The following is a 22,570-nucleotide window of genomic DNA, read 5'->3' on the forward strand; positions in this document are numbered from 1 at the left end:
TTACCCTACTTTAAATGAGTGAGTACACGCCTGAACTGAGTGTTTTTTTTTACACTATTATAATGGAGATGATAAATAAAATGAAGGCTGGATCAGGTTTCCACTACAATTGTTGATATACGACTTAAGTTGCTCAACAGTCCAGGGTCTCCCTTGGCATATAATGCGCTTCATAATAATCTCATTTGCAATGGGGGACACCGATGCCATGTGCACTAACACCCCCATACCATCACTGATGCTGATTGTTGAACTTTGTCCAGGTAACAATCTGGGTGGTCCTTTAGTGTCCATGATTTGCAAAAATATATTACAAATATGAAAAGTGAACTCATCAGACCTCAGCACACTTTTCCACTTTGCATCAGTCCACCTCTGATAAGCTCGGGCCCACAACTGAGTGAGTACCCACTCATGATACTATCACCTGTTTCCAATTAACCCTTTAATCCATAGAATGTTCCAAACAGGTGTGTTTTGAGTATTGTTCTTTTGTTGTCTCAACTTAATTAAAATGTGGTGTCAAATTCAAAATAAGCATTTATTTATGATTGCACTGGGTTTTATTTACCTTTTCCAACAGCGTCCCAACTTTTATGGAATCGTGCTTGTATGTGAATTATTAACAAGATTCTTTCTTTCTTTTAAACATCACGGTCATATCATCATCAAGGCTGAACCTTCTCCTGGCCCTCAAACTAGCAGACTTGATATTATAGAAAGTTGGAATTCACTGTTTGATGTTGCTGTCCTGTGGAGCAAATAAACTCCTGAGATAAATCTCTACTATTTGAGCTACATGAAACACCAGCTGCATGGGAACAGGCTGTTCTAATCCAACTGGGATATTGCAGCACCCAGATTCAAGATGGTGTGAGTTGTGAGGTGTTGACATGGACCTGCAGGGAGTGGGCCAGCACACCAGTGGACAAACAGGGGTGAAGGCTGTTATAAATGGGATTTCAATCAGAGATTAATGAATTCTCCTGGGGCGAAGGCAAAAATTGCAGAATACATACCGATAATATAAGATATATGATATACAAGACTGTCTTTATTAACATGCAATATTGGAGAAAAATATCAGATAAATGTAAGTGATTGTAGCCAGACCCGTCTGCTCTGGCATGAGTTTATTAGCAGGTTGGCCCAGTGCCAAGTGTACCCCAAAACACACACACACACACACACGCAATTGGACATTTGTTTTGATGTTTGACAGGTCTCTGTGGAAACTGAGCTTGGCTTTGTATCGCCGTCTGGCCCGCTGCTGAAGCTGTGACATCATCTTCTGGATATTCACACCAGTGTCAGCTCCAAGGAAGCAGAAACAGGAGAAGACTTGACCTCCAAGGACAGCTGTGTGCCCCACACACTCTCACAGAAACACACATCACGACTGCTCACACTGCTGTCAGCCAATCACATGCACAGATTGTAAACATACAGTATTTTGCTTGTAATGACTAATGAGCCGGAGTTATTGATTAGACAGGGGCTGATGGTCATTGTGATGCATGGGATAAATGTAGTTTTTTAGTTCAACATTTTAGGAATGAAGACGCTGGAAAATTCATTTCGGTTGGAATCACAGCACGCTGATGATGAAGTGGACCTTTACGCGTGGGAGAAGAAACACTGTATGTATGATGAGATAAGATAGATTATCCTAAATAATATCACTTTTGATCTTTTTATATTACAGGCTTGGAATATTTTGTCTTTCTCTGCACTATGTAGATCAGGGATGGGCAACTTAAATGCTGGAGGGGGCCACAATTTTTCATGGACACTACCACAGGGCCACATATAGGACCGTGCACTTAACCAGATATTAAACTGCAATTTTAAATATGTTTACAGGACAGTAACTTAACATATTTCATGCTCAAATGCATGTATAACAGTATAAATAGGATTACAAAAGGTTTGAAGCAAATAAAAAATAACCACTTACTGTGATTTCTTTTTTTTTCAGTGCAAGAACAGTAGACCAACATTAATTGCAAGCATTGTAATTTTGTGCATTTTTACGCTGAACTTTTAAGATTTCATGCTCAAATGCATGTAGTTGTACTGAGGGCCACTTCAAGTGAGGGTGCGACAGGGATTCATATAAGTATAAGATAAGTATAAATGTCTTCTGCTCAGTGATGTTGAGTATAGCTGCCCCGAAAATATTTCTTACTCATCACTATTTTTCATCCTCCTGACAAATGTGTTAATAAACATTCTAAAAATCAGATTAAAGCCCATTAAACATATCCAAATTACTAAATAAATGATATAGTGATGCATACAAAGTGATTTTACTGCTGGTTGGGTTACAGTGCACTCTACTGGTAACAGTGAGAGAATACCACCAGTGTCCTTGCTTAGGTTGAATTTGGCCATTTTCTACTCGGAAAACTTGGGAAAAGATTTGTTTTGTTGTGATATTTTGCTTTAAAAAAACAAGTGAACGCAAATTAGATAATGACAATATTTATCACTTTAGCTGATAAAATAGGCAGTGAAAATCATCACCTTGTATGCCAATATCTATCGATACATCTATCATTTTTTCGTGCAAATTTAATTTTTATTGAAAATTAGCACCTGAGTAGTCATACAATGTAAAGAGTATAAGATAAAAATTCAGTTCCTAGGGTGTAACAGTAAGGCATTTTATCATTTCAGTTAGAAGAAAAACAATAAAATGGCCAGCAGACACAGCCTGTCTTATACAAACTGAAGCCTTAAGAGGGTTTTACCTTGACATCCATGCAAGAAACATTCTTCAAGTATAACCAAACACCTTCATATTTAAATAGATACAACATAAAAAGTAAAAAGCAATACAAATAAAGGGTGTATGAAAAAGCAGTAAACAAGCAAAATGACACAAGTCTCTATAGCTTTCAGTAATATAGTTGTACAGTTATGTTCAACCCATATGTATATATATATATATATATATATATAGTGATTAGTAATGAACAGTCATAGATAACACAATAACTCTATTACTTTGCATGGATTTGTGTACCATCACTTTCTTCTATCTTTCTTCTGCAGCATGTCAACAACAGAGGGAGCCTTGCGCTTCACACCTAGGACAAAAACATCAAGAGAAGTATTAACCTCAACGCCCTGCCCACTTTTTTCTTTCAGAGGATGTAGTGGGCTTTGTTTTAAAGCTTAAGGTTCTGGTATCATATGAAACTTAAAGAACAAAGGAATGCAATGGTAAGATATCATACCATGTCATGATATCTTTTGTTGGGAAGGGGGTCAAAAATGCTCAAAAGTTAGGCTAAATTTTAGCAAGGGGAAAACTGAGATTGGTATCCACATGTCTCCCCTAAAGGGGCGGAATTTTGGGGGGTTATAGAAGCAGGATTTCCCTCAAACATGACTGAACATTAGGGATTATTAAGGAGATACATTTCTGATAAAATATACCTTTCTTTTCGGTGGGTGGTTTGTTGGGTGATTTAGTGTTGTCAGCGGATCTCTTGGCATAAGCTAACTTCATCCTCTGGATGTTCTTCTTGCTGATCACTTCATGCTGCACAATAGGAAGCGGGTAATCTTTACCCACAATGCATCCTGCTGCCTGCTGAACACTGCGTGGGGCTTTCCAAGGCTCATAAATATACTGGGCTGGGAACTTCTTGAGAAGAGGAAGGTACTTTCTATAAAGTAGAGTGGAAGCAAAATTATTTCAAATAGTACATGCATCATTTGTGATAACTTGTTAGGTTTATGATCTTACTTGATATAGTCTCCATTTTTATCTGTCTTCTTTCCAAATGCGACCGGGGAGTAGACCCTGAAGAACTGGTGAAAGAAGGCACTGGCTGAGAGCCACATCCAGTTTCCAGCATTCAGAGCCCAGTCGCCATCCAATAAAAGCTCCTCGAACACCTTCAGGGCAGTCAGCAAAGTGTTAAAAGACTTTCAGACTCATGACGTAATGGACGTAACAAAAAAAATTCTAAATGAATGCAGATATTATATAACAATACATGATACATGTTTTATTCCATGTATTCTCCTTCTTTATCAAAACCTGGTGCCTACATTAATCACAATGCAACTGTGACAGTAGATGTGATTCATTCTGACCATGACCAACTTTACTTTGTTGGTTTCAACTGTTCGTCATTTATACCAGTCAGCCTACTCTATAGTATGTTAGCCTGGCTAACACCAGACTATTCTCAAATGAGGGCTAGTCTGGCAACAAGCAATGTATTTTTCCGTAGAGGAGGTGTGGTTTACGATCCTCCAGAGCTGTTTATTGGACGCTTAGAATGTCTATCAAAAGCGTCTGTAGGTAGCTCTTAGCCAATCAGATCAGTTATACCAGATGACGTAGTAGAGCAACAGAAATGGATGTTTGTTGTGTGTGTGTCTGTGAGAGAGTGTTGTTTGCTGCTTTGCTCCTCCAGTTCTCGCTTTCTGCAAGATTATTTATTTTCCCCCTCATGTCATTCAGCCACACACATCCACTGATTTTATGGGCAATAAACAAGCTGCTGCGGGCCTCTCGGCGGCTCCGCTGTCCGCGGTAGCGGGGCTATTAGCCGCTAGCGACGCTAATAGCCGCTAGCGACGCTAATAGCCCCGCTACCATAACAAAACACCATCTACAGCTAAAGAGAGTTTCGCGTCTGCAGCAGCCATGTTGCATCCGGAAAACTACAAGCTTCCGAGTGCCGAGTAGTAAGCGTCATCGTCTTGCCGTCCCTCCCTGCTCTGTGATTGGATCCCTAAAACAGGGCTAAGAATCCTTCCTGGTTTCCAGACTCCGCCGCAGTTTGAAATTAAATTTGAGCGCGCAAGGCAGTCTGGGTATACCCAGGCTAATAGTATGTTGCAATCAGAGCGCAATTCTAGCTGCCAATCATAATGTTACATCCCACATTTATAGCATTAAATAACTACTTACCAAACTTATAAGAAATAACTAAATAAAACCCTAAAAGACCGAAACCAACTTTGGGAAAAATGCATTTGACACGTACTTTGAGTTTTTAGTTGGGTTAATTTCCCATCCACTAACATGTAGGGGGCAGAGTTTAGGACCAACAGTGCAGCAAGCCAGCAGGGGGCAATATAAAATTATAATGTTACCATATTAAGCTTGATGACTGGCATAAGCCACTCACAGTAGCAGATCATAGTAAGCTGGATCAATACTGAAATATCATTCCAATAAATTAGCTCTCTACTAGATTACTCTGCTGCAAAATGTCATGCAATGATGAAAAAATGATGCTGTGTTCCTGGAAAAATGCTTTAATACTGTTACTGAGTATAAAGCTGTGGTATTTTATGATTTACAATTAATCTCTGACACACCACCTGGTGTTTCACCAGAAGTTACAGCAACTTAGAAGGGTTAAAGGGGATTTGGCACCCAAATGAAACGCACCGTTACCATAAAAAAAATTATAGAATTTTTTGGTTTGAACATTCTTGGAACCATCTGGAAAGATGTACGTAGAGTTTTTTTTTTTTTTTTTAAAAAACCCTTAATTTAATCTACAGCAGCAATGAAGGAAAGTAAATTTACACACCTTCTGACCTTCCTCCCAGTTGATCCACAGGTCTCCCCTGGTGAGAAAACAAGCTACAGCGTGTCTGGCGAGGTGGTGGATCCAGCCCTCCTGCCTCAGCTGAGTCATGATGGCATCAATGAAGGGGAAACCAGTCCGAGCCTGCAGGGAGATAAACAACATCCAGGATGACCGGAAGTGTTAACAATGCAGTAAATTAGTGATGCTACTGAATGGTCATCAAATCTTTTCCTCAACAGCATAAACATGCACCCTCTTTATATAATTTTCTTTTACAAGAATTTTAAAGGACACAGTACCTCTCTCCATGCAGCCAGATATTCAGGGTTTGTGTCCCAGTCCACCTGGGTACATACAGGGTTGCCTTCCATCTTGTTAAAGTTAGGGACACCCACACTAGCGGTGTAATAGAACTCTCTCCACATTAGCTGGCCGTGCAGAGATACTGGAGGAGCTGAGTGCTTCTTCTGCAAATACAAAAAACAAGTACACATACACTAAAGTCAGATCAAGCCAAGCTTTAACAAATTTCAAAGTGACAATCACTAGTAAAACATTCACAGCTACAGTTTACGTCAACATTATAAAAGTTTAAATATATAAAACATTCAGGGAGACTGAGCTACAATATCATTATAGGCCAGAATTTGTTCAGCGTTATTCCTAGCATAGATTACTACCTACGGAACTGGCACTCACCCCCTGATAGACGTCTGTCAGCCTCCACCAGAAGGTGCGTGCAGACAGGCAGCCAAAAGTGACATAAGGACTGAGGACAGTGGTGCTGGGGCTCAGAGAGTTTGGAGAAGTCTGTGGTTTCTCAAAGCTACACACCCATTCCTGAAGGAAGAGGAAACAATGTCAACCAGAGGCAGGATACGGGTCAAAGAGGAGACGTGTAGATTTTTTGTCCCAGGAAATGTATTTTTGGATAAAAAATTTACATCATAACACTGAAATACGACGAATCTATTTGTGCTCTTATATTATATTATAAATCAAGGGAGTTTTGGAGCTCCAAAAAATAAACTCTAATAAATATGTTCGAAAATATATATGTATATTGTAAGTGTTTTCAACTACATTTGAATACTTTGTGATATTAAGATATAAAACAATGCATAATTTGACATAGTTTTGGCCCACAATATAAATGTCTTTAATTGTAAATCCTGTATGAGAAAAGCCATAGTAGACCACATCACACCCACTGATACACCAACAATGTTAACAGATCATGTATTAGATCGTTTCACCTTGTTGCTCTAGCATGTGTAAATAGAGTTACAGCCTCGTGGTTGTATGCTTCCACCAACCAGCCAAGCATTGCATTTCCATCTGTGTCTGTCCAAAACTCATACAGCCATGACAGTTCACACACACATACAATGATCAAATACAGTTTCATCTCAATAAATTAGAATATCGTGGAAAAGTCAATTTCCTGTAGTTCAAGTCAAATAGCCCCAACCAAGAATTGAGTGGATATAGATGGACAACTATTCCGAGGCCAACATTTCCATATTAAACATACTTTTTAAAATTGGTCTTTTGTAATAATAGTTTTTTGAGAGACTGAATTTTAGGTATTCATTAAATGTAAGCCATAATCATTATAATTAGAAGAAATTAAATAAATTAAGACATGAAATGTTTCATTCTGTGTGTAATGGATAATCTATCTTAAGTGTTATTTCCACTTTTTACATTTAATTACTGACGTAAATAATCTTTCTATGATATTCTAATTCATTGAGATGCACCTGTATGTGTGCTACAAATTATTTTTTAAATTATCAGATGCTTCACACACATGTTCAACCAGGCAACAAGGTTTGGCTCCCCTTCTGTTCCTGAGTTATGGTTTTGAATAATGGCCAAAAACTTAATCACAAAATCATCAATAATTAATTATGGCAACAAAAAAAATATTTTTACACCAAAATGTTTGTAGCTAAATGAAAAAGGGTATGTTATCATGTGTTTTTGATGATTAAATTAATATTCAGGCAAATAGCAGATTTTCACTTTTGACACACTGACAATAAAGCACGACTAGAGTATCATCTGCCAGTTTTACAGCCACCTAATTGGACAGATAGATTATGCATCTATTATGTAAACATGAATGATCTATTATCGTCATCATCTATTAACAAGGGCAAAGGGAGCAGAAACTCTACCAATAAGGATTCTCATGCATTAAATTCATTATTTTGATATACATCAAGCTTACAGTGACTGTCATTTTAATGGAGTAGAATTCCATATAAAACACAGAAAGATGTCATTATCCGCATTAACCTTGAGGATCACCTTTGAATATATTAAACACTCCAAAGAATCCAAATCTGCTTAAAATGATTATTTTTTTACATTTTTATTTTAATTTTGTTCTAAAATCGAAGAGGGCTGATGGTGTTAGTGGGGGGTTCTTCTCCTCCCTCTGCTGCTTGAAAGTCTCCTGTTGCAGCAGGAGCTTCTCATCCTTCTTCGCAGCTCAGTTCTCTTCTGAAGAGCTTCTATGATCTCTACTGCTTCCAGTTCGTTGTTCTCTGCCTGGACCCTCAAAGCCTTTTCTTGATGAAGCATCTGAGTGAGCTCCATGATGTCTTGAACCAGAGCTTCCTGCTTCTTTTGCTCCTTCTTCAGCTTGTCAGCGAGCATCTGGCTTTCAACTGAAAGCTTCGCTGTGATCGTCCGGGCCTCCTCCAGTCTTTGGAAAAGAGTCTCCTCAATTTTCTGCATGTCTTTCAGTTTCTGCAAGAGAGTCTCCGCGATCTCCACAGCCTCAGCCTGGATCCTCAAGTCTTTTTCAGCCCGGTTGAGTTCTTCCAGCTCCAGTTTGCCCTCAGTGAGCTTGGTGATAAGCATTAGCTTCTCAGCTCTATGCTTTCTCTTTTCCTCTTTAAGTTGTTGTCGAAGTTCCTCCACTGTTGAGGGGCAGGCCACCGTCTCTCTGCTCATCTTGTAGTTGTCGATGGTTTCAGCTTTCTGAAGCTCATTCTTTAGCTCCTCTATTTCCAGGAGCATGGCCTCCTGGTCCTTCTTCTCAGCTGAGATCAGAGCTCTGTAGTGTTGTTTCATCTCCTGGCTCTGCAGCTGAAGAACCTCTATGTCTCTGGACAGGACCCTGATCTCAGCCTTGTAGATGTTACAGAGGTCCATGTACAGATGTTGGGCTCCCAGTTTCTCCATTGTGTTGAATGTTGTATATGCTCTCACTTGAGTGGTGAATGTTTGTCTGTAAACACTTGTTATTCTCCTACTGTGTAACAATGGATTTGGGTGTTGGATTCTATCCCCTGTACAATTCTATGTCATTCTAGAACATGTTGACACACTGAATATCCAAACTAACTGTTATTTAGTATGCTAACACAGCACGCAATATTTTTTAGTATGTCTGAAACCATTGTGTTAAACAAATAGTATGTGAACTGCATACTATTTCTGGTGAACTATTACTATATGCAAACAAACAATCATAAATATCCCACAATGCAATGCGTTGGTGATGATACACTCATTACAAACGATGGCAGACAGTGACCAGAGCATAATTTCTGTATTTCACGTTAGATTTCTTTAGTTTTTGTTGTCTTTTTTCAGTTTGATGCTGCTTATCATTGTTTCTCAATGCTTCACCTGTGTGAGCATGATTCTGATGTTTTCTATTGATACAATTTACATACATGTGCAAAGGGATCACAGGCCGGATTTGAGCCCGAGTCCATCACAGCAAGGACTCAGCCTTAGTGGTATGTGTCACCAGGGAACACCAGAAATAAAGATCATTTTTTAAAAAGAGAGATACAACTATGCCTGTACTTTGCATTTTCTAACAGCCAAAGTACTCCTACAAGAAGAAAAAAACTCAGGAGGTTCATGGTGCCTCCTGTCAGGTGTTGCAGTTGCCAGTAGAACTGATGTCGCTGAGGATTACCATGTTTACGTCTCCAAGCAGCAAGGAGGCTCTCAGGAAGGGACGTGCGAATCACTGTTCAGTATGTCCAAAAAAACGACAACATACAACTGTTCAATTACTCAAAAGTATATTGAACGATAGTAAACATATTGAGCATTGAGTGCTTAGTATGTGGATACGGATGCAGCGTTTATTTTATTTTATTTTTTTTTTCCCCCAGAATTCTGGAATGTGGTGCACAGGTGCCTGCTGTATAAGAGGAGGAGTCAAATACATTTTTATTTGATTTTATAACTAATAATAATAATAATAACAATTGTATTTAATTTAATTACAAAAAATATTTATGTTGATTTGTATTCTGGTGAAAAAAACCTCTCCACTCAAGTTGGATTTCTTAGAAGGGGTCTAAATAATTTTATTTTCATGTGCCCCAGCAGTGACTTACAGTGTCAAAAACCCTTTAGTCCTGTGGACAGAATGAATAAATGTGTATGAAAGTGAAATACCGTTCTTTTCATATGTTCATCAAGTCTCCTCAGAGCCTCCTGTTCTCCTCCTGGGAACAGCTCCTCTTCAAGAGCTGCAGTGTCGTGGCCAAGCTCCTCCAGTGTTGGGATCCCATATTTCTTCTCCTGGTTTTCTGAACTAGGAGTCTTAACATCTGTTACAGAAGAGTTATATTTCATTTAACCATTGCTCAAGTTTGACACTTAATAGTTACATTTTCTTAAACGTTTAAAATGTAAAACATGGACTGCATATTAGGATGGACGGCCTGACAGCTCTACAGAAGTGAAGCCAAATTATTATTTTACACTGATTGATCTCACAAGGTTTCAAAAAGACATGATAGTTCACTGTCATCCAGTGTTGTTCGTAGTACCTTCCATATGTTCCATGGTAGGTGCAGGGATTGGCCTCTTTGGTGGACCAAGAGTCTTCACAATTGCCTGCATACGGTTAAAAGTAAGGGGAGCCTTCCCATTGTTTTCCTCAATTACCCTACAGACACATGAGAAACATTAAAAATATCTATGATGCAGCAGTCTTAAACGACCCTGAAATTACGTGTTTCAGTATAAACTGCAACAATATATGCATGTGTTTAGCATGATTTTTACCTGTCTACATCATAAATAGTGTGTGAGATTTTGTAGATGACTTCGACTCCATGTTCTTTGGCCAGTGCGGTCACCGCTTTGTCCCGGCTCAGACTGTAGGGCTCTGTGTCGTACTCATAGGTCAACTTTGTTACTTTCCACGTGTCAAACAGTGTGGGGAGCACTTCTTCTGGCTTCCCTCTCACAACAAACAGCCTGAAGGTGTCGAAAAACACAACAATATAATAAAGCAATTATGTTTAAGTTTTCCTTACTTACTTTAATAAGTGATATTTTTGAATATCCTCCTCGTGACACTACCTGGAGTTGAGCTTCCTGAGGCTGCAGTCCAGGTCTTTGAGGGCTCCGATGAGGAACCTCCAGCGGTTGATACCCACACACGTGTTGTTATGGAGATATGGGTCCAGGATGAACACTGGGTACAGCTCCTTACAGTCCCTCAGGGCAGCAATCAGTGCTGGGTTGTCATGCAGCCTGAGTCCCTTGCGGAACCAGTGAATACATATATGGGCCATGCCTGCTGTTAACACATCAGACATTTGTTTAGACTTATTTTTATTCGGCTATGAGCCCTGAAGGAGGGATACGGACAGAGTTACACAAACATTGTGTGTAAAATTAAAAATGGGTGCAAGGTTAAATGAAGTTCAACACAAAGTGCAATTTACAGGGCTTTACACATTTTCCAAAATCAAATTCAAAACACTTTTCAAATTATTTTCAGGGTGCATTTTCCTGAACTTTTCCAGCACCTTACACCTGTGCTAAATTGTTTTGCATTATATATATATATAACACTAGTTTCAAGCCGTTTTAAGCACTGAAAACACCACATTAAACATGTGTTTGCAAGGCTTTCCAGCACCCCTAGTAACCCATAGTATAAGCTGCAGGTTCAAATGGTGGCATGTAACAATATGAGTTTACATTAAAAAAAAAAAACTTAAATTCCAAATGCTAAAATTAAAATGATGCATAGTAGGTGCATGCACCCATTTCCCAGACCAACTACACGAAACAATTGCACAAACAATGAAGAGATTTGTTAACACGGAGCCGATAGAACAAACCAACAAGGTAACAAAATATCGCAGTGAGTTTACATGCACAAGTCAAACCCAAGTGATGCATAAGTCGTGTAATGTAAGCTTACCTTAATTCTGCCGTAACACACTTGGTCTTTTTCTAATAGATCTGTGTTTGGTAACCAGCACGTTGGCTTGTGTTACAAAACGGGAAACTCTTTTTACGTGTACAGCGAAGCCAGCCAATCAGAGAAGAGCTGGTGAAGCCACATGTCGCCCTGCCTGCAGTTTGTCGGTTTGTACACTAGATGTCACCATTGTGCAAACAATACTAGCTATGATGCAAGTTACCTCAGTGAAATTGTTTTTTTAAAGTGTGACTGTGTACAGATAAGTGAATGAAATGTGCAGATTATGTGTCCCCCGCGTTGACTGTAAGTATGATAAAGGAGCGGAAATCAGTACAAGGAGACTATTCTCTACGTACACCAACCCCGCTGTAACATGGTGTCATTCAACACCCCATGTTTTGACTCTCTCTTACCCGCCAGCTCATCGTAGCTCGCCGTGATCGTATAGTGGTTAGTACTCTGCGTTGTGGCCGCAGCAACCCCGGTTCGAATCCGGGTCACGGCATTGTGGGACAATGTCACGGCAGATGAGCTGTATTTTGCAACACTTTACTGTTGTTAGTCTTGCTATTGCTGGCCAAAGCCGTTTATGGAAATAAGTATTTTCCTGTATGAAAAGCTTTTTGACATTAGAAGCGTCTTATAACGATAGTCTCAATGGTGGAGCCGGGGGAATACAAGAAATACGACTTTAAAAGGCTACAAATTCGTTGTACTTTCACTTAAGTTATTTCAATTTTATGCAGGTTTATAGTTCTTCTTTGCTACATCACGGGCAGATATTGTACCCCTTACTCCAATAACTGTTTCTAACACATTTTGTTATTTGTCAGATTACAATGTTGCATACCCTTCGAGTCCAGTGAAAAATCATGTGTTAATTTCAGTGTGAATGTTTCTGAAAAACTGAACGAAAGTGAAAGAAACTGAAAGTGTTCCCTTTGAGAAAATCCACCTACTTCTTAAGGTAAATAAACTTTTTTTTTTTTATGGTTATGTTATAATGTTAAAACACTTAAGGGATCATTATATAGGGAAACAGGGGTTCAGTGTTTCACAGGTTGGTTGTCACAGTGATATACTACAGCCAAACTAGAGGGCGCTGTTTCATCATGTTGATATAAAACATTTGGTGTCTACTCATTTCTATCTGGCAATTTTGTGAAAAAAATCTTGCAATTTTTATGTTAGTGTTGTTTTTGTGATAAAGTTTGTAGGCCATTAGACTTTTTAAAATCAATCTGTTATTAAGCAGTGCAAGGTATGAACTTCAATTTTAGTCTTCTTTTTAGTGGCTAGCTAAAGACCTGGTAGCTAGCATAAAACCTTGGTTGAGAAGTTGGGTGGAGATGGTTGGTTGTCACACATGGCACACCTGTCTGTTACAACCAGTGGTTCATATTGAAATGTATTGATGGTGAGAAAGTAATTTGATGTCTCTAGCTTAAAAGACAAACAAACAAACAATTTATTTTTATCATAACCCCACTCATTAACAATTATTATTTATAGTATTTTCAATTTACACTGAATGTTATCACATAACTTACAAAATGTGTGTTCAAAGTCAAGCAAAAACATATACATAAACAAATGCCAGAATATTTAGCTAAAAGATAATAAACATCATCTTGATACATTGCCGGTTAAGTTAATTAATGCCATTTCAATTGCTAAAGTTATTGTTAATTAATTTATATGCATCAGATGATGATGTACTATGTGCAAATAATATATAGCTATGCCATTCAGAAAATTATACATTCGTTTATTGTGTTAACAGGGACCAACAGTCCACTATCATCCTTTATTGTTATTTATAATAAATACCTGTTTTTAAACTGCAGCGCTGAATTTAAGCAGGACGTCCAATTTCGCAATGATGCACACCTGAAAACTCTGAAGGCTGTTCCATTTGTGCGGTATTAGAGTGAAAGAAAGGACTCTGGCCTCGTCTCTGGAGGACCCGACTCTGAAGGAAGGATCCCACCACTTTGGGATACATCCCAAGTCTGTGATCGGGTTGATGTTCACAATGTTCAGAGTGTCAATGATGGGAGCCAGTTGAGGTGGTTTGGGCATCTGGTAAGGATGCCTCCTGGGCGCCTCCCGTTAGAGGTGTTCCGGGCACGTCCATCTGGTAGGAGGCGCCGGGGAAGACCCAGAACACGGTGGAGGGATTATATCTCTCGCCTGGCCTGGGAACACCTCGGGGTCCCCCAGGAGGAGCTGGACGTTGTGGCTGGGGAGAGGGGCGCCTGGAATGCCCTGCTTAGCCTGCTGCCCCCGTGACCCGGCCCCGGATAAGCGGACGAGAAAGGATGGATGGAGTTAAAAAAAGCTATTAGAATGAAAGGGAAAATTGTATTGTAATGGATCTAATGTAGGCCAAGGACTGCTTTAAACTGTTTTAGAAATGCAAGTAAGAGTAGCCTAAAAAGTGTGACAAACAACCCCGGTCTTCCATACTTTTACTTTTAATACTTTAAGAAGGTCTACATTTTGCTGCTAATGCTTAGATACTTTTACTAAAGTAAGCTTATGAAAGCACTTGTAGTGGAATAATTTCACAGCGTGCTATTGGCCTAATTTAATGGGGCTAAAGGGTTTCAATACTTTGACATGTAGCCTTTCTCCTGCATCATTGTCCTTACCGTAAAGCACCACCAGAAGGAAACAATAGTCCTATACTGCTAAGAGGATGGCTCAAACTCACCCAACAGATCCTGATTCTCTGCAGTAATCAATTGAGATGTTGAAGGTAGCCTTATCGAACCGTTATGAGGGGCTATGAGGGGCTTTTTAGAAAAAAAAGTTTTAAGGATACTTTAATAGGCCTACATCTAGGAAAGTATACATTTTCAAGCCCAAAGCTCTTCTATCAAACTAACTGTGGTCAAAGTCTACCATCTGTAGTCTAATGTAATCAGATGGAAACAATGTTTTTATAACATAGAAGTGCTGGACAGGTATTCAACCTGTGGAGGGGAAACAATGTTAAAATCTGTTGCTCCCTTCATGTTCTGTCGGAAATCTCGCAATTAAACAAAGAGCGTGAGCAACAAAGTAGTAAAAGGGATTATCTGGCTCGTGCTTGGTTACTTATGCGTTTAGGTAATTGAGGATATTAAGTAGATGTATTTAAGGGTTTGTAGTTCATATTACAGTAAATGTAGGCTAATATTGATGTTTATTTTGAGTGGTTCTACTTTTACATGTGTTTAAACGCCTCGTCTACTCGTGGTAAAATGTTGAATATCAGTCAGTTCGTTCATCAACTTGTTCAGCAGCATAAGGAGCCTGGACATTGTCTGACTTGTGAAACTGAGGCCCCCCACTGTGTTATCATCCCCAACCATGTGGCTGTAGTCACGACGAACGGCAGCCTATCGGAATTTCGGCTCCAGTCGATAACTCTGTGAAGGCAGCATCTCAGTCATTGCTTCCGTTGGCTGAGAGACTCGCCATTCACCGGCCTCGGCCCGCCCAGCAGCATTAGAGCGGCATGGCAACGGCGAGGAGACGGGGGGAGAAGGTGTGGTGAGGGGTGACAGTCTAACCGGACCAGAGAGAGTGCAGCAGCACTATTTCCACTCCTCACTGGCTGCACAAACGCACCGTGTGGCACCTCGGCCAGTCAGCGCTCACACACTGATAAAACGATGCAACACCGCCGCCGCTCCGCACAGTCGCTGCCGCTGACCAGGTGTTGGACTAAACAACAGGGACGTCGTTAACGTGACAGAAGATACAAACTTGTATGTATGTGCTGTGCGCCCTTCTCCCTGGTCCCGTACACAGACGATCGAGAAGATGCTGAGCCGACTGATGAGCAGCAGCATCAGGAGTCTGGACAGGGAATGCAACTGCACTGTGAGGCTGCTGGACGACTCGGAGTACACCTGCACGATTCAGGTCAGTGGGGACTCACATTTCCTGTTTCCTAAATCACCTTGTTGTGGAAGGACGTGCTATTGGCACGTAACGTGCTTGTGGTCAGGTAAAATGACTTTAACCCTGCTCATCTCCCCTTTCTCTCAGTCTTCTGCAAAGGATGTGTCATCTATCTTAACTTCATGCAATGTCACAAAAACAGATTTCAGTGTTGCTGTGTTATGTCCACACATCTGTCATCAATGGGCTGCAGATTATGCTTCCGTCATAGAGCATACCTGTGTGTGGACGTCATGATGTGCATTGCGTAGCAAAATCAAGGATTATTAATTAGCACTTTTGGATTTACAGCAGAAGACATACTAAAATATGGGTTTAAGCTGCTGCTTGCATTGGTTTAAATGCATTATGAGACAAATCCTGATGATCTGATCTTGAACGATTTCAGTGCAGGGCTCACAGAGGATTTCTGGATCGCCTGGCTGCATGAGACACCCAGAGGCATCAGATTTTTTCTTATTTGGTCTATAACCAGAGAAGGTTTAATGTTGTTTATATTCTATTCAGTCTAAATAGATGGTGACATATCTTATTTTTTCTTAAAGACGTTGTCATGTCCTCTGATGTAAATTTGCCCTTCAGACTGACCCTGGATTTGACCATGGATTATCTCTTTGCTGTGCACCACAGGAAGAATAGGCTCTGCTCTGCTGATAAAGCTAATGTGATTGTGAAAATAATCCACCCAAGTAAATTCACAAAAAGCAGCATTTTCCAATAATGCAACACACTTCCAGCAAGACCTAAGTGGTCCAAACTTTCTTGGGACCATATAGGTTTGAAGACACAGTGTGCATTAGTCTCTTCGATTGCTTAAGAAAGCTGAAGTAGTGGTGTAAGAGGAAGCACAATTACTAGTTTGGCTCCAGAAATTAAAGCTGAATGTTTGCAGAGTTAAGCTTTATAATCAAGTAGCTTTTTAAGTTAATATTTTCTTTTGGTTGTGGAGAGTTAGAGAAAGTTGTGAGATCCACTTAGATTTTACTTCCCTTTTATTTGTTGTTGATGCAGTGGCAGTGAAGAAAGGATTCTACTTTATGGTGACTTCTGGGCTGTCTTTGTAGTGCAGTTGTATAGTATGGGCCGAGGTAGAATTTATTGTAAAGGTGTTTCTATTTTTCTGTTTATTTGGTGTAGATTAGTGCCTTTTGTTCCTCCAGCAGGGTTATTGATAGGTCTCCCATGTACTCGGGTAAAAGCGATTAAGTGTGCATATTGGATTAGGCAGTCGGTCAGTCAGTCAGTCCCTCATTCAGTGCATCCTTTGCAGAGTGTTTGAAGCATTTCTCTTTATTTCTTGTACTCTTGAGTTGTCTCAAAAATCAATTGTATTGACATGAATGAAGGTGAGACATGACTAGAGTCAGTAAACAGACTGTGTGTTTATAGGACGAGAGAGCGAAGGACTAAGCGCAAGTGATTAATGTCTATTACCTCCTTTGTAAATTGTGTGTGTGTGTGTGTGTGTGTGTGTGTGTGTGTGTCTGTGTGTGTGTGTGTGTGTGTGTGTGTGTGTGTGTGTGTGTGTGTGTGTGTGTGTGCGCGCGCATCACTGCAATGTCTTGAATGTGGCTGCATCATTGAGAAGTCTGTGTGTATCACCTAACCTGGTTGTTTGAGTTGCTGGAGCTGCGTTTGAAGCTTGTTACTCAAAGGGATTCTATTGCTACTGAATCACAGATGACAGCACACAAAGACCATCACCACCTGTTCATTTCTGGGATCTGACGGCAAAGGCATAGCAAGCCTTTCAGTGTCTAACAGCTTAAAGTGCCAGTGCTCTGGGAACAGATGAAATGGTGATTCCACGTCAATCCTGGGTAACAAAATGATACATGCTCATGATTATTTTCTTATGATATTTCAAACATGTAGTTGTTTTTATTGAAAGGGGACATATTACGCTAATTTTAGGCTTCATACTTTTATTCTGGGTTTTTACTTGCTTTTACTTGCTTTTCACCCATTATTTTTGTCATGCTGTCTGAATATACCCATATTCTCCTTCTGTCGGTGCCTGTCTCAGGTCCTGAAGAAGCCCAGTCTGCTCTGATTGGTCAGCGTATCCACTTTGAGGCTAGATGGTTACCCTATTTGTGAAATTCTTGTGAAATAGTTAAGATCAGCCATTGACCTTGAGTTACCATCTAGACACAACTTTTCTGCATCTGCACTCTTGTTATTTCTGCACCATCATTGCAGCTTGGAATAACATGATTGTAACAGCACTGTTGTAGCACTTTATATCTAATACAGTTGTGGCATCGCTTCCTAACAAAGGTCCTTAAGGCTCGTTTAAAGTCTCAGTTTCTGAGAATCGACTGTATACATTTCTCCAGGGACTGAGCATTGATACTTAAACAGTATTTATATAGCACCAAGACCTGATACATAATGGAAAACGACATGGAAATCTTACATTTTACAACATGGAAGCTTTAATGTGTGTGGGAGTTCAGTCAAATGGTTGTAGGAATGACTTTCAGGCCCTGAGGTTAGCTCTCTATCAATTCAATTTTGCAAGAAAAGAAATGCTTTGTTGTTGATGCAGCTTTCCAACTTAACTTTCAGTTTTAATGTTTAACAAGCAAAACACTGTTTATTTTTTCCCTTTTGACTGCAGGGTAAGGCAGTGTGTTTGTAGTGTTTTTTGATGAGTTGTGTTTACCAAAGTACAGCCCGCACTTCCTCCCCCTTGACTTCTGAGCAGCTCCTCCATCCAGTCATGATTCAAAGTGTTTGGCTGTCAAGATATGCTGATCCCATCCTTTTAGCAACTAAAGGCACACAGCAGGGACTGAATGCTTAATTTCTAGTAGAGCTTCTATTGAGAGGGATTAGCTCTCTATTGGCATATTTCATTATTTCCACCATGGGAAATAATGAAATATGCCATTTATTTCACACTATGGGGCTCTTGATAAAGCAAAACTGGTCAAAATTGAAACATAAATAGGATCATCGGCTTAATCAATTGTCAATTGTTTACAGCTACAACGTCACTATTTATTTGCTGGCATTAGAGTGTGTGAACACGACATTTAGGGAGTTGTAGCAATTATGTTCTACACAAAGCGTCTGTAAAGCTAAATAATCACTCATGAATATGTACTTTTTCATCTAGGACATTGCCATGACCTAACTTGAACATGACAACATTGTTGGCTCACTGAAAATGGGAGCGGATGGCTGCTGTCCTTTCCTGCACACCTTGGAGATGTGGCCCAGAATGCCAGCCCCTTGTGGGGCTCAGCAACAGTCACGCTCTCCATTTAGCTCAATTAACCTACACCTTGAACTACTGCTGTTATAGTGAAATTCCATCATGGTGGAATGATGTTCTGTATGACCTTCATGAATGGGAAAAAAACAGTGAAGGCAGTGTTGGGTGGAATAGGAAGTCAGCCAGGCAATGATGAATAGAGCAAGTCCTGTTTTTTAATATGGACATAGCCCCCCAACCCACTCCCTTTGCCCATCAGCTTGTTCTGCTTACCTGCCAGCCTCATCAGAATCCAATACCATTACCACCCATTTACCTCACTCGTACTGTGTGCCTATCCCCCTTTCCTACCAATGACATTGTTGCTGATTACATCATGACCCTGGAAGCATGGGAAGACCTGTGTTTATTGATTTCTCCTGCTCTTCCAACACCGTTCATTCCTCCAGGATATTCACAGGCTTCTCACAGTCACAGTCCTAAAGCCCCAATCCAGAATTTATTGATGGTGGAAAAGGTGGAAGGTGCTGAGAAGGGCACTTAAAGGCACCAAAGAGGCTTTGGGAAGCAGTAGACAAGTAATTGAAGGCCCCAAGCAGCAAGAAAAAACAGGCTGAGGAGAGACAGAATCAGGAGCATTACTGTTGGTGATTAACATCAGAAAAATGGCCACCAGTACTAGATGCCACAATTTTAAGGATACCAGTAAGGTATATTTATTTTAACGTAAATATACAATTACAAAAAGAAACAAATAAAATAATGTCATGTACCATAAAAACTTAATTCACAGACCATAGATCTATCCCTCTCTCTCTCAGTACTGTGGTGCGAAAGTGTGGACTGAGCCCCCTAGCAAGCTAACTAGCTAACTACAGCTACTAAATTAGTTACATTTAACAACCTAATGCTTCATCCACACACTCTTTTAATAGCATAAGAAAGTACATTGCCAGATGAGAAATTTGGCTCATTTTCTGTAACCAATGTAGCATGAAAGCATGGCAGAATTAGAAAGCTAACTAACTAGCCAGCCATCCTGCTCCAGAGCTCTGGTCCACTTTAAAACTTTAAAAAACACTTGAATGAGTCACAGCATTGGGCAGGGTGACATGCAACTTCATTAGGATGAACAATAGCACTGTATAGAGCAAATCCTATACACAACTGAAACTATACTATATGTAGGGAGTTTCTAAATGTCAGATTAGTTGTAGGAGAGCAGGCTATAGGGGACTGACAGTTTGATTATTTGTGTCCTTCTAGCTCTTTAGCTAGCTCTTTAGCTCCTCTTATTTAGTTTCAGCCATAGCCTAACATTGTCTCACTGTAACCAAAAAACCCCACATACACAGAGGTTATTTAGATCTATGTTTCGTTTGGCAATTATACCCTGGATGGGATTGAATTATCCTAGAGTGTGGTTAAGCAGCTACGGTATACCAATGTTAATCAGCAGCATCTCATTAGAACACAGAAGAGCAAAAAAAAACACTCCACTGCCCCACATTCAATATTTAATGAGTTAACCATCAGAACACAGAAGTTATGTGTTACAAATCAGCATCTATAGCAAGAGCTATGAAATGCAGATCACATACTTAAGCTGTCTTTAACATAGGCTAATGTGGAACAAGGTTTACCATCATGGTACAAATTCAAGGCAGATAGTGTGGGCCATTTGCTCTAAATTAATATTCCGACCATGAAGCAAAATATATTTATATATATATATATATTAGAGATCGAAAGAAAGATGAATGATGGACTATCATTGATCCAGAGAGACGTACCTCATCACTGTGAGTGAGTGGTCCAGTCGCCTGGCACCAACTCAGACCCATAGTCCACTAATGAAATTAGGGCCTTTCTTTTGAAGCCAAATGCAGAAGTTGGAAGGAGCTCCTCTTGCTTTGCGTTGTAAATGCATTATTGAAATAGGTTGCTTTTGTCTACTAAGTGGTCTTCCTGCTCTCATATTGTTTTCTTCCCTGTGTGCAGTGCTAAAATTGGAATAGAGGTTGTAAGATATTTTGTTTTTATACATGCAAGGGTCTGCTCTTCTGCTTTTGCTGCTTTCACCTCCTCACTGAAATAATAATAATGACTCACATCTTTCTTCTAAACCAGGTCCAAACCAAACCTGATACTAATGTGGAATACCTTTTATTTTATTTAACTTTATGCCCAAAAGAAGAACTCTGAGAGCATCCATAGTGCAATGTGTGTATGTGTATGACTAAAGAAAAAAATGAATGCTGGTTTAAGAAAAGCTAAGAAAATGTGCTCAGTTATTTTTAGGTTAACTGCATATGAGATTAGGGATGTTAATAATTAACCTTTTGTCACCATTAACAGACAAACTATTTTTGACCGATTTATCAGTTAAAGTCTTTCAATTCCTTTTATTGGCGTAGTTTATTGGAGAGCTTTGCAAGTTACAATTTAACTTCAACAGAGAGTTACCGGAGGACTGGCATGTTAAATCTGCTGTCCTACTAAAACAGAGTATGCCAGGCAAACACACAGTTGACAGCTGAACTCAAGAGACTGGAGACTCGGAGCAATGTCTGCATGTGTCCATGACAATGCACGCAACATTGTGGCTGCAGGACTGAGACAAATTGACAGAAGTCGTTGAGTTTTTGGTAACTTCTGTCAGGCATTTTTCATGTATTTGATTATGTTGTACAGTATTATACAGTATTAATATTTTATTATTCAGTAAATGTGTAATCTGTCAAACAAAGAAATAATCAATAGGTTCATCCATGTGACAGCTTTTGGACAGTTTTGTAGACTTGATGTAGTCAGTGGACAACCAACCAACCTGTGATTTGGTCTGTGCATTGTGTGCACGTTTGAATCTTCGATTCACTGAGACATGCATGACTGCTCTCACTTTACTGAGAAACTGCTGTCAAAATGTCTTTGATCAGGGCTCTCAGTCTCAGCCTGTGTGGTTCTGCTCTGCAGCTGATAACAGAAATCTGCTTGGAATGGGAAGCTCCCAGATGTAGGCTAAAGGAGCTAAAATGGAAAATATGAGGAAGTCTGTATTTTTGACATGTAAATAATGAGTGAATTAATGAGTCTGCTAATTGCCTCTCTCTTACACCACAGTTAAAGGTGCCACACGCAACACCCTGAACTGTACAACAGTAGTGCTAAAAAATGTGTGCATGTTCAGTCATCCTTCATTCATAAAGGCTTATCATACATTATTCAGCATATAGTGATTGGACAGACTAATATGAATTCCACGTGACATCCAAACAGTCAGTCTGTTGCTCCCAGGGATGGGGTTGGAGAGCTTTCAGCCCATAATAATCCACAGACTGGGAATGCTGGTCCCCTATGTATATTTTTCAAACTTAATAGGCTTAATGTAGAATGCTTATCAGCCTTGCTTGCAGCTATTCACCATCCTGCTGAAATCTGCGAGAGACACGTCTTCTTGATGTGAAGGCACCCAGCTAAATTACATGTTAATGTATTATGTGGAGCAATGGTGAGATAAACCCTCAAGGCTTTGGTGTGCTCTCAGATTAGGGCATTTGACTGTTGGCCATGATATCTACGACTCCAGTGATGTCAGGGCTGCAACTCTACTCACCA

General features: G+C 39.9%; 2 protein-coding genes and 1 non-coding gene across 4 annotated transcripts in view; 2 read left to right on the forward strand and 1 right to left on the reverse strand.

The window, feature by feature from the left end:
* Positions 1-2,468: 2,468 nt before the first annotated feature.
* cry5 (cryptochrome circadian regulator 5) lies at positions 2,469-11,876 on the reverse strand. Of its 2 annotated transcripts, none has more exons than XM_059355035.1 (11): positions 11,773-11,876; positions 10,920-11,139; positions 10,620-10,814; positions 10,382-10,500; positions 10,005-10,159; positions 6,267-6,407; positions 5,867-6,034; positions 5,568-5,708; positions 3,758-3,909; positions 3,445-3,677; positions 2,469-3,092 (listed from the first exon to the last, which is right to left on the reverse strand). In XM_059355035.1, exons 2-11 carry the CDS (start codon positions 11,132-11,134, stop codon positions 3,031-3,033), a joined length of 1,581 nt encoding a protein of 526 aa, XP_059211018.1. In that variant the 5' UTR covers positions 11,135-11,139; positions 11,773-11,876; the 3' UTR covers positions 2,469-3,030. The 2 variants fall into 2 exon arrangements, with proteins under 2 accessions (XP_059211018.1, XP_059211025.1); XM_059355042.1 differs by having other exon boundaries at positions 10,920-11,136; positions 11,773-11,870.
* Positions 11,877-12,208: 332 nt separating this feature from the next.
* Positions 12,209-12,280, forward strand: trnah-gug (transfer RNA histidin (anticodon GUG)). Its single transcript has one exon. It is a non-coding gene; the product is annotated as a tRNA-His (tRNA).
* Positions 12,281-15,406: 3,126 nt separating this feature from the next.
* The window catches only part of LOC131984536 (FERM domain-containing protein 5-like), a 97,071-nt gene continuing 89,907 nt past the window's right edge, over positions 15,407-22,570 (forward strand). Inside the window, exon 1 of the mRNA XM_059349384.1 lies at positions 15,407-15,690. Coding sequence (XP_059205367.1) covers positions 15,589-15,690 — 102 coding nt within the window. The 5' untranslated portion in view covers positions 15,407-15,588. The remainder of the gene's footprint in view (positions 15,691-22,570) is intronic.

The sequence above is a fragment of the Centropristis striata genome, chromosome 2 (assembly GCF_030273125.1).
Source record: "Centropristis striata isolate RG_2023a ecotype Rhode Island chromosome 2, C.striata_1.0, whole genome shotgun sequence".
In the NCBI taxonomy this organism is placed as follows: Eukaryota; Metazoa; Chordata; class Actinopteri; order Perciformes; family Serranidae; genus Centropristis; species Centropristis striata.